Here is a 12,383-nt window from a genome sequence, read left to right on the forward strand (position 1 = left end):
TGTTTCGGCCTATCTATCAACCTATGTTCTAAAGCCTGGTCTGTGAGCACGTAGAATTTTGTCCAATGACCCCAAGCTACCCATCCTTATCGCTCGCGCGTGATTATGTTGCTGTCCCGCTCGCACACTCACTGCGGGCGCGCGTCGCACAGTCGCGACAGCAATATAATTACGCGCGAGCGATAAGGATGGGTAGCTTGGGGTCATTTTACAAAATTCTATGTGCTCACGGACCAGGCTTTATCAATATCTATTTGATTAAAGAAAACCTGTGTAAAGTAATCATATCTGAGCTTATAGGGCAGAAGTACCACCTTAATTGGCCACCTTTATATTTAGCACCATTTTTGGCCATTTAATTTTTTTTACTAAGATGTAAAGCGTTATGAACTAACAAAATTATGTATTTTCATAATGTTTATAATTAGTTATATTAATTAGTCTCCAGTTGAAACTATTTAATTTATGAAATAATTTTAAATTTACAGTATTTTTGATAGTGATTGGCCAAAAATGGTACCGTGGCCATAAAAAGAGGCGTGGCCTTACTAACCGTATTAGTACAGTCAGTTGCAAAGTTTTATCTACAAATTAAGTTGTACCTATTTTTACTAGAAACCTATGAGAATTATGTACAGTCTACCTCATCATAGTTGACGTTATAGTGGCATAATCGCCCTTAATACAACTATCTAAGATACCAGATACCACAAAGTTTATATTACTCGCACTAAGCGTTTCGATGACTCTTTTATAATGCGAATAGCTAGGGACTGGAATTCGTTGCCTGCTGTCTTTCCCTTTTCAAGGCGAGAGTGAATGGACACTTACAGGGCAGATATGTACCCATCCTAGACTGCATCCTACCTAACATCAGGTGCGATTGTGGTCAAATAACTGCATTGTTATGCATAAAAAAAAAGATGTGTACAGACGACAGCCCATCAGACAGATATGTTTGTTGCAAAATAGCCCGTATTGCAACAAGATAAGATGCCACAGAGTTTAGCTTGAAGTACTGTTGACTATTACTATCGTTATTACACTTGAGTCCATAAAACCATAGTATAAAACTTTATCTCAATAAAGTCTTATCACCCATCAGTTCGTCTTGACATATCTGACAGGCTACACAGATAAAAAACCGAGTCAATAATAGTATGCTTAGGATATGGTTCGGTATAGTATTTTAGGAAATGTTAAGTGTCTATAATTTAAGTATTAATGCCACCTGGAGAGAAAGTGCTCTTAATATTGTAGATAGAACATTTTACTCAAAGAAAACATTGCTTCATTTATAAAAAAAAGTTTTCCGTTGTCATGAGGGAGCTATAAAAACAGTTGGGAATCTTGTTTTTAATATTTAGCCAATCGGCTTCTTGCACTATATTTTCTTTGGTTACGTAGCGGGTTCTAAGTCAATTTTTTAGGGGTTTCATATCCGTTCAAAGGATCTCCAATGTTTTATTTTCACACATCTCAGTAAATAAAGGTTCCTAAATTCTAACACTTCATGGACGACGCGTCAAAACAACAAACGGTCTGTAAATATTAACTGTTCGTTTAGTTTTCCAAGATTCAGTCTTATGTGTTATTAATTACAGTTACATTTTAATCAACAAGTTATTTTTCACCTTATTGTGTCTGTGTCCAGTTTGACAGTGATGGTTATTTGGCGTGAAACAGAATATAAACTTTATTGTTAGGGTTTTAAAGTTTATTTTTATTTGTTGAAGTTATGTATGAGTAATTGTTTTTAGACAAATCTCTTTTTAATCAAGGCTTTAATAGTGTTAACTGTTCAAATATAGTCCTAAAAGTGAATGAAAAGTGTAATTTATTACCAACAATTTGGTCCAAGAAGCGTATCAACAAAGCTATGTAACTAAAACTTCAAATTTTAAAGTGCTAAGTGGATTATTGTGTGTAGTTAAAAAGAAAGCATTGTCGATCAGTTTTAATGCTTTATTTTGGTATTTAATCGATTTTAGTTGAATCAATCTGTGTTACTTAAAAGTGTCCTCAAGCGTAGTGAAATGATGAATATTAAAAAAATCGTGACAGTTTGAATTAGAATGTGCACCGAGCGATTTGTTTGTATGGGATATCATTAAGAGATTTTGTTGCCAGTAAAAGTGTGAGAAGTGTTACCAACATTAAAAAAATGTCAGTACTGTCAATAGATGACGTGACAATGGCCAAAACGTTGTTTATAGATCTGCCTATGACAAGAAGCGGCCTGTTTTGTAGGTGTAAGGAGGTAAAATTACCTGTAAAAGACGAAGCACACTTATCAACCCGGAAACGGATCGTAACCGTATCAATTCGAGGCGGTCAGTATTTTTGTATGTTACGTACCGCAACCCACACTTATCCGCACCGTAACGTAAACGCCTCGCAGCGAAAGGCGATACGATGTTGATTCCTTTCCGGGTTGATTGTGCTATAAGCTTTATTGTTAAAAAAAACAGTTGTTGAATTTTCAGGAACTCATAATTATAAACGTCTTTTATTAAAAAACATTTATTAACATATCATCATCATCATCATCATTTTAGCCATAGGACGTCCACTGCTGAACATAGGCCTCTCCCAATGATTTCTATATTGACCTGTTGGTAGCGACCTGCATCCAGCGCTTTTCTGCTACCTTTATGAGGTCGTCAGTCCACTATGTATTACATACAAATAAATAATTTTTTAAATTTTTAAAAATCCTTAACCGAGTCAGTACTTCACTAATTCTTGGTGCACTGGTTTACGCTTTTATAATATTAGTAGTGAAGTAATTATTTTGCTTCTGACTGTACTAACGTTCTTGTAGGTATAGTCTGGTCTGCGAGCACGTAGAATTTTGTCCAACGACCCCAAGCTACCCATCCTTATCGCTCGCGCGTAATTATATTGCTGTCGCGACAGCATCATAATTACGCGCGAGCGATAAGGATGGGTAGCTTGGGGTCATTGGACAAAATTCTACGTGCTCACAGACCAGGCTTTAGGCATACCTTGCTTGGTGGCGGTTATACTGTTGCCATAATATTTAGGACTGAATCGTGATGAAATCTTATGTACAGTCGACGGCACATGAAGCTAAATGCGCATCTTATGTAATTTGTATTAAGTGTGATTTTGCAATACAAGTTTATAGTTTGATGTGCTGTCGGCTGTACAGTCAGCGTCAAATAGTTCTTGACACTCAAAGTAGCCAAAAGTTCGCAACACGTCTTTGTTACAATTGGAATAAGGTTGTGTTGTAAAGGGTTATGCCCACTTAGTATGGGACCTTTGGCCTGAGGTGGACAGACATTACAGCATGTAATTTGTTATTTATTAAATAGTCTATACCAGTAAGAAACAGAATATAAATATCATTTTGTATCCAAGTCCTTAAAAAAAATTTTTTTTTTGATTAAGACTAGAAAGGTTAGAAGCAAAATAAAACACCATTTTTTTATTATTATTATTTTAATCTGACTCATGGGTCAATAAAATATTGTCTAGGAACTAGGCAGGTGGAAATACATGTTCCTGATACCTTGCCCAGCTCAAAAACCACAAAATTGTCATAACATGAGCACAGCAACCTACTGTTATTCGGCCAATATCAGGGCAAATGAATCCTCGTCCCATCATGTGTTTGTTGGGGCTCCACAGCATGTGTAGCAGCTCGATCAGCTCACTGCCACTTAAGGATGACATATTTGGTCAGATCCCCGCAGCTGAAACAAAGAAATTAATTATGGTATCATTCAAAATTCATTCTTTAAGATATTGAGATGTGATGTCAATTTTTATCTATCAGTAAGAAGTATTTGTATAGAAAAAAATATACACTTTGTTCAAATATATCAAGCCAATGTCTTTAATAAAATATAATGAAAATAATTATAAAAAAACTTACTTGACGAGGTGAAATCTGTTCCATTATTACATTATTTTCGAATATGTGATTCTCTTTCCGTGTTAATATGCAGTCTATGGAACGTATTTGTAACAAAGACAATCCACGTTAACAGTGACCAGTGCTAGAGGTTGCTTCTTCATTTGTAATATTATTTGTCCTTGATTGGTGCAGAGCCACACCGTGGCCACGGTCCAACATGAGTGACAACATACACTGCTGTTATCAATCTAAAAAAAAAGTTTTATTAGGATTATGGTAATCTACGGTAAAGGTAGTTGATCAAATACATTGTAAAAGGTATTCAACAAGTCCACACGCTCATTCAATAACTTACCAGCTGAGGAGTCATCCACTGACATTATAACCAACTGAACTTAATAAGCTCTAGGCTATGTCGCCTCCTCTGCATCATGTAAGCTACACAATTGATACATATCATAGGTTCCTCATGAGGTTGAGGAATTGCTAGTTGCATTATCCAAAATCGGGCTGGGGTTAACATTGGGGCTCGGTTCGGAGTCCATACGTAAGCCGTGGTCGGCGTTTAGGCAAGGTTCGATGTCCGAAAGTGAGCCATTGGTCATTGGTTGAGTGAGATTCGTAGTTCGAGAGTATGCCAGGGTCATCGGGAAGGGAAGCATCGAGGACCATGGTAAAAAAAATAAAGATGTCAAAAGGGAAACTTATACAACACTCTTCTGCTTTTATTTTGGCAAAAACTTGGTTTTGAGAACTAAACAACACTCACGATGAAAAATACAAAACAAAGCGAATGACAGATAACAGCTGTGACAATATTTTCAGTGTTGCCATGCTAATAATGTGGTGATGAATAAAAATAATCGATATAAAAATCGATTGTATTTAGATGACTCGAAATAAGGTGTATAATGAGGTGTGTGTGAAATAAGGTTTCATTTAGTTATTTAAATATTTTTGGTAGTGTTATTAGAATATTAAAAAGGTTTTATAAATGTCATTTTAATGAATACGTATTTAAAAAAATAATAATTGTCATAGTCGAACAACAATCGATATGAATCGATTCTTACCGATAAGATTCATTTTGGCAACACTGAAATGAGTGTTAAAGACAGGAAGTTGTAATTATCACATAAAGTACTATTTAAATTGGATTTTTATAAAGGCAAATTGATACAAAGTTACACATAGTGAATACTTTAAAAATTAATTATAAAATTTTGGCAAATTCATATTTTCATTAGCAGCTTGTCCACGCCAAGCCAGAAATGAACATTGTCCTTTTTTGGCCACTTTGGGTGTCACGACCTATTTGAAGACTGTGCATAAGGTTTTCAATAAACTATTGAATAAAATAATTTAAATAATATTAATATAAACATTTTTGGGTGCAGAAACCATGGTTCCAAGCTTTGAAGAATGTTGTGAGTAAAAAAATAGCATGACTGTGGTCATATTACGATGCATGAATATTATATGCATTGCATGATTCTTATTTCTCACATGGATTAACAATAGTTCTAGCGCCTAACTCAGTCAGCGCCTGAGATATGGAAGTAGCACGGGAGGGGTGATTTTGACGTATTATGTGGCAAAGCATACGTATCTGAAGTCTCTTTGACATTTGGCGTAATAAAAAACACCCTCCCGTGCCGCTACCATGCCTCAGGCACGGACTAAGTTAGAAGAACTATATTATACTAGTTCATACTACAATGCATGAACATTATATGCATTGCATGTTTTTTATTTCTTACATGTATTAACTATATCTCTTAAAACATAAGCATGTTTTATTAATTTTGTATGTGTTTATGTTCTAAAAACAAAAAACATTGTGGTTAATTTACTTACAATATTATGTTTTTACTGAAAATTTTTGTTTTTCTCACGCATCTTTTGGCGTCATTGCATGGTACTATTTTTTATTTGATTAATTTATTTAATACTAGTTATTTAATTAGACTAAATTAATTTTTGATAACTATGTTTAAGCAATATTTCAATACAGTTCATTTCTATAGTAGTAGAGAAGATTTTGATGTTATTTTTGTGTCACAAATTAAATAATTATGTTTTAGATACCAACTTTTTTACTTGCACGTATCATTTTACTTTAAAGTAACTTACTTAGTATGTTTTTACAAATTAATTTTTATTAAAAAAAGTGTCTGTCTTTGTCATTGTAAAATGAACCTTATTTGTACAGACGGTGAATCTAAAGTCGCTTGCGACTTCCAACTACGGGTCGGACGTGGACATCATTAACGAAGATGGCGAGCTGGCCTCTGCTTACGAAGCGCAGAAGGGAATTAACAGGTAATAACTCAAAGGTGACTGACTGACTGACTGACTGACATAGTGATCTATCAACGCACAGCCCAAACCACTGGACGGATCGGGCTAAAGGCATGCAGGTAGATGTTATGACGTAGGCATCTGCTAAGAAAGGAGTTTACGAAACTCCACCCCTAAAGGGGTAAAACAGGATCCACGCGTACGAAGTAGAGGGTGGCCGCTAGTTGTTTTATATGGCGAGAATAGGAGAGAGTGGAGGGAGATAGGAGAGAGAAAAAGAGAGAGAGGGAGAGGTCCCGGGATAGACTCCCAAATGGACATCATAAACAGATGGCGTTTGGCCTCAGCTTGCAAAGCGCAGAAGGGAATTAACAGGTAATATTATTGTTTTTATATGGCAAGAGAGAAAGAGAGAGTAAAAGAGAGAGAGGGAGAGGTCCCGGTTTTGACTCAGATGGAACGTCATCAACGAAGATCGGATCATACGAAACGCAGAAGGGAATTAACAGGTAATATAATTGCTTTTATATGCTGAGAGAAAGAGGAGAGAGATAGGAGAGAGATAGAGAGAGATATATAAAACAGAAAGGTCCCGGGTTTGACTCCCAGATGGATAAACAGAGATCATGGCGTCTGGTGTCTGCTTACGAAACGCAGAAGGGAATTAACAGGTAATTTTTGCTGTATTTATTTGCTAGGAGAGAGAGAGATAGAGAGAGGAGAGAGGAAAGAGAGAGTTTATTTTATTTATTTATAAGAACAACCAACAAAAAAAAAACACGCATACATGGAATTACTATTTTTTTTTTTTTTTTTCATTTATTTGGGAAGACAAACAGCTTCACAATATGTATAACTATAAATAATATTACTTACTTACTAGGATTACAATTGTGAAACCAACCACGTCATCCACATATTATACATATAAACGAGTAAATTACGATGAGAGTGGAAGGTAATATTATTTTATATATCAGATTATGAAGATAGCAAAGGCTACAATATTAAAAAAATAAAAATTTTGAAGATGAAGCTACAATATTAGAAATTTAAAAAAATTTACAAATGATACTAGTCAATTGAGTACAATTGCTCAAAAACTAGTTTCCTAAAGGCGTTCTTATTGTTTGCTAATATGTCTATATTACTAAAATGTTCGTTATAGATATCGGCCAGGCGAGCAATAGGCGAGCGTTTACCAGCATTAGTTCGAGCAGTTGGAACATTGAATAGTTTGTGTGGTCGGCAGGTCCTAACGCGCGGCCTGACCGGTACTCCATAGCTAATCATATTTACTATGTCGTTACAGTCGTACTTATTATGACAGAAATCATGCAATAACATTACTTGCAGCTGTACTCTCCTGGATTTAAGATGAGACATCTTATATTTCTGCAATAATGTTGAATATGACAGTCGGCTTCTATGGCACTTAAAGTGCATGCAGTTCAGGAATTTCTTCTGCACTTTTTCTAATCTATCCATGTAGATGTTATAAAAGGGATCCCATATGACAGTGGCATATTCCAATTGTGAACGTATTAATGTCTTATAGAGATGGACGTAAGTGGCAGGGCGTTTAAAATCGTTACTAGCACGAACGACAAAACCAAACATTTTAAATGCGCGATTACAAATATATTCGATATGTTTATCCAATGTTAATTTTGCGTCTAATATCACACCAAGATCTCTAATACTATGCACTCTCTCAAGTTTTGTGTCACATAATAAGTATTCATATTGTCTAAAGGTCTTTTTTCGAGTGAAGGTAATATACTTACATTTATTTAAGCTTAATTTAAGTTTATTATTAGTGCAATATATAGTCAGTCTGTCTAGGTCCTCTTGGAATTTGTCATGGTCATCACTATTTTCAATGACACGGTACACCTTAAGATCATCTGCGTACAATAAGTATTTGCAGTGTTTGAAACATTCACAAATATCGTTGATGAAGATAACGAATAAGAGAGGGCCCAAAATAGAGCCTTGCGGAACACCAGATGTTACGATAATTGTGTCAGATTCATGTCCGTTGATAATGACCTTTTGTGTTCGATTTGTAATATAGGATTTCAACCATCTCCACAGATTACCTCGGATACCGTTGTACGCCAACTTCTGTAAAAGGATCCTGTGGTCCACGCAGTCGAAGGCCTTTTTAAAGTCAGTGTACACACTATCTGTTTGTTTATTGGCATCTATATTTCCAAAGAGCTCCGATGCATAGACTACGAGATTAGTTAAAGTGGACCTCCTGGAAACAAATCCATGTTGCTGTGTTAAAATATTTTTATGAATGTGTGGGTATAGATAACCATGTATTAACCGTTCAAGCAGTTTAGCAATAGCCGATAAAATGGATATTGGCCGGTAGTTGGATACATCTCTTTTAGAACCCCCTTTGTGTACCGGCACGATCCTAGCAGATTTCCATACTGTAGGGCAAACGCCCTCTCTTAAACTTTTATTAAATAGTAGATATAGGGGCTTGTGGATTGTGAGAGCTGTCCTTTTAAGGAAAATCGGTGGTAGGTTATCTGTACCCGGCCCCTTCGACACGTCTAGTGATTTTAATTCAGTTATAATGCTATCATTTGATATAGATAAGTCACAAATAAGTGTATCTGTCTGAGTTTTTTTATTTATATCGAGTATATCATCAATGTCAAAGGAGTCGGGAACATGTGAAGACTGATAAACCGATTCAAAAAACCTTAAAAAGAGATTGCATATATCGCTTGGATCACACGCATTGACACCCATATATGAAACGTTACTTGGAATATCGGATTGATTTTTACGATTTTTAATATATTTCCAAAAGTACTTTACATTGTCTTTAATACTAGTCTCAACCTGATTCATGTAATTATTGTAACATTTAGTCGATTCCTTTTTAAACCTATTGCGAAACATACAGAAAGTTAAGTAGTCAGAGTGGTTTTTGTATTTTTTCCACTTTACCCACGCCGCATTCTTGTTTTTAAATATGTGTGTCAATGATGATGTAAACCAGGGTGGAAAATGTGAGTGAGAAATGATCTTGGATGGAATATGTTTTCGTATTATGTTATATATATGTTCGTAGAATGTACTTACACTACTCTCTGAATCTCTTTCTTGAAATAAGTCATCCCAATCAATCTTTAGAATTTCCTTATTAACCTCTTCATAGTTAGCGTTTTTAAAGCAGAATTTTGTTTGCGCTGTCGCATGTATGGGTTTTAATTGATCAGTCGGTAGTGGTACTAAAACGTAGAATGCTGGATGATACACATCAATTGGTACAAGCGGCATAGGTGCGCCATACATCTTAGAATCAGTTATATTAGTTATACATAGGTCCAGGAGACGATTAAGACTATTTTTTATTAAATTAATTTGATAACAATTAAATAGTGATATAAAATCCAAGAGGTGTGAGTTGGGTGGTTTTTGATGACTACTTTGTAGAGGTTTTGCTTGTGAACCATCAACATACCATTCGAGATGGGGCAGATTAAAATCTCCAAATATACAAAAGTTATCGCAATTTGCAATCTGTATGTAGTCACGTATAGTTTCAAAATAAGATAAGTAAACATCGCTATCAGTCCGGGGAGGAATATATATTGCACCAATAATTAATTTTGTCTTTCCCATGCATAACTGTAGCAATACATGATCAACTACGGGGGGCAGGTCGAGGGGGGCGGCGGGGGGCGCGGCCGCACAGGTGGCGGAGCGGTGCGAGCGCAGCACGGCCACCAGTACTCCGCCGCCGTCCCGGAGGCCGGATGCGTCACGGTTTCGATCGGCGCGGTATACAACATAGCGGGAATCAACAAATTCATTACTTCCTATGTCCGAATGTAGCCATGTTTCGGTTAGTATGACAATGTCGTATGTATGAGTAAGGATATTCATATAGATTGTGTTTAGTTTCGTTCTGAGACCGCGGCAGTTTTGATAGTAGATGGATAGTGTGTTATCGAATTTTGTGTGTGTTAATAATATAAAGTATTGTTATATGTAATTGGGTTAAACTATTGAGGATAAACATCGAATAATTATAATAATATGGAAAATCATTGGTATGCCACGGTACTATCATGTCACCACGATTGCCAGCCACAAATAATGCTAATGAAACATTTGAGGTATTTAATCTACATAGGAAATGCCAGTTTATAGTAAGGAAAGTACAACTGAGAAGCAACTTAACAATTACAAATTCATTTACGCCAGTAACAAAAAACTTCGGTTTATATAAAAATAACGATATTATAGGGTTAGGAACTGAGTTAAAGCATAATTTTGTATTAAATAGATCAAAAACGGTTAAATTGTTTTTTACATAGAAAAAGGAATACCTACATTTAGTACTACATTTACTTAATTTTAGCAAGATCTTGTTCAGTACGAATAGCCATAACAGGAGAAGTGTCTGACTTGCGTATAAGAATGACTCCATGCTTGATCCAAGTGTATTTATAATTTTGTGATCTAGCTTTGTTGCGACATTCGCGAAATAAGAGCTTATTCTGCATAGTGAGATGCTCGTTTATGTATATTTTTTGTATTTGTCCGGATAATCCCAGCAGCTCGGTATTGAGGTCTTTTGTAGAACGACTTGAGGCAATTACGTTATCACGCATTATTCTTGTGATAAATTTCACTATTATATTCTTGGGGCGGGGGTCCTTTTGGTCAGCGTGGGGGACTCTGTGTACAGCTACAATATCGGATGCAAGGATTCGTTGGTTAATCACTGTTCCCAACTTTATAACAATGTCAACAAGGTTCTCATTTCGGCGATCGGGTAAATTAACGATTTCTATATTACAGTCCCTTGCCTGCTGTTCCATGTTAGATATTTTGTGTTCTAGCTTTTGTACGTGGCTTGGAAGGTTGCAAGTTTGTTGCATTTGATCTTTTAGGTCATGTAATTGCTTATCAAATGCATCTTGGCGCTCATCCGAAAAGTTTAGGGATTTCTCAATTTCTGTTAGGCGGCAGTTAACACTATCAAGTGTTTCTTTCAACATAGTGTGGTCGGTGCGCACGGCCTTAACAGTGTCATTTAACGCATCCAAGGAGGACGAAATCTTAGATAATACGGTCAGTTGAGTATCAAATTTCGTTTCAAGTTGATTAAAACGCTGGCAGATGTCATCCTCAGGTTGTTTACGCTTACGTGACATTAAACAAGCGTCGTTCATTGTTGACGTTGATAAGTCCGGATTTGAAGGAAATTTTGGTGGTGTGCGTTGTGTAGCCATCTTCGTAAATGTTCTCAATAGGTGCGAGTGAGTTAGAATATTGTGATGCTGTCCTTTTAATCACCGCGAGTGAATGAAGTCACTTCGCCGCTACAGCGATGAGCAACGACACAAGACTGAGACGGCAATAATATTCACACGTTTTCGCGCGGCTATAAGCACAGGATATCGGCACTTAACACAACTGTCACAGAGGCGAGAATGGTATTACTAATATTGTAGCACAGTCAGTACGACGAGAAACACGTCCACTCTCAGCGGTGTTCGCACGACGAAAAAAAGTACTATAGTTACTATGCTTAGAACTAAGTTTAATGAAAGAGTTTAGAGAGAGATATGAAAGAAATAGGAGAGAGATAGTAGAGAGGGGAGATAAGAGAGAGAGAGAGAAAGAGAGAGGTCCCGGGTTTGACTTCCAGATGGGACATCATAAACAGATGGCGTCTGGCCTCAGCTTGCAAAGCGCAGAAGGGAATCAACAGGTAATATTATTGTTTTTATATGGCGAGAGAGAAATAAGAGAATGGATAGAGAGAGAGAGGTCCCCTTTTTGACTCAGATGAAACATCATAAACGGAGATGGCGTCTATTATGAAGCGCAGAAGGGAATTAACAGTTAATATTATTGTTTTTATATGGAGAGAGAGAGAGCGAGAGAGAGATAGGAAAGAGAGAAAAGAGAAAGGAGAGAGAGAGAGAGATGAGAGATAAGAAAGAGAGAGAGAGAGGTCCCGGTTTTGACTCAGATGGAACATCATAAACGGAGATGACGAGCTGGCCTCAGCTTGCAAAGCGCACAAGGGAATTAACAGGTAGTTTTATTATGGTGATAGAGAAAGAGGAGAGAGAGCGAGGCGACACAGAGAAGAGAGAGAATAGGTGACATTTGAGTCCAGTTGCTCTGAATTTTGTCTCAATTTTTCCAT

General features: G+C 36.5%; 1 protein-coding gene and 1 long non-coding RNA gene across 2 annotated transcripts in view; one reads left to right on the top strand and one right to left on the bottom strand.

Moving 5' to 3' along the window:
• LOC114359730 (unconventional myosin-Va-like) overlaps positions 1-12,383 on the top strand; it is a 67,851-nt gene that overhangs the window by 41,795 nt on the left and 13,673 nt on the right. Inside the window, exon 35 of the mRNA XM_028314217.1 lies at positions 6,099-6,208. Coding sequence (XP_028170018.1) covers positions 6,099-6,208 — 110 coding nt within the window. The remainder of the gene's footprint in view (positions 1-6,098; positions 6,209-12,383) is intronic.
• LOC114359729 (uncharacterized) lies at positions 3,708-4,607 on the bottom strand. The gene is made up of 3 exons (XR_003656444.1): positions 4,242-4,607; positions 3,905-4,134; positions 3,708-3,722 (listed from the first exon to the last, which is right to left on the bottom strand). It is a non-coding gene; the product is annotated as an uncharacterized LOC114359729 (long non-coding RNA).

This window comes from Ostrinia furnacalis, unplaced genomic scaffold, assembly GCF_004193835.3.
Source record: "Ostrinia furnacalis isolate ACB-3 unplaced genomic scaffold, ASM419383v2 OfSCF4632, whole genome shotgun sequence".
Classification (NCBI taxonomy): domain Eukaryota; kingdom Metazoa; phylum Arthropoda; class Insecta; order Lepidoptera; family Crambidae; genus Ostrinia; species Ostrinia furnacalis.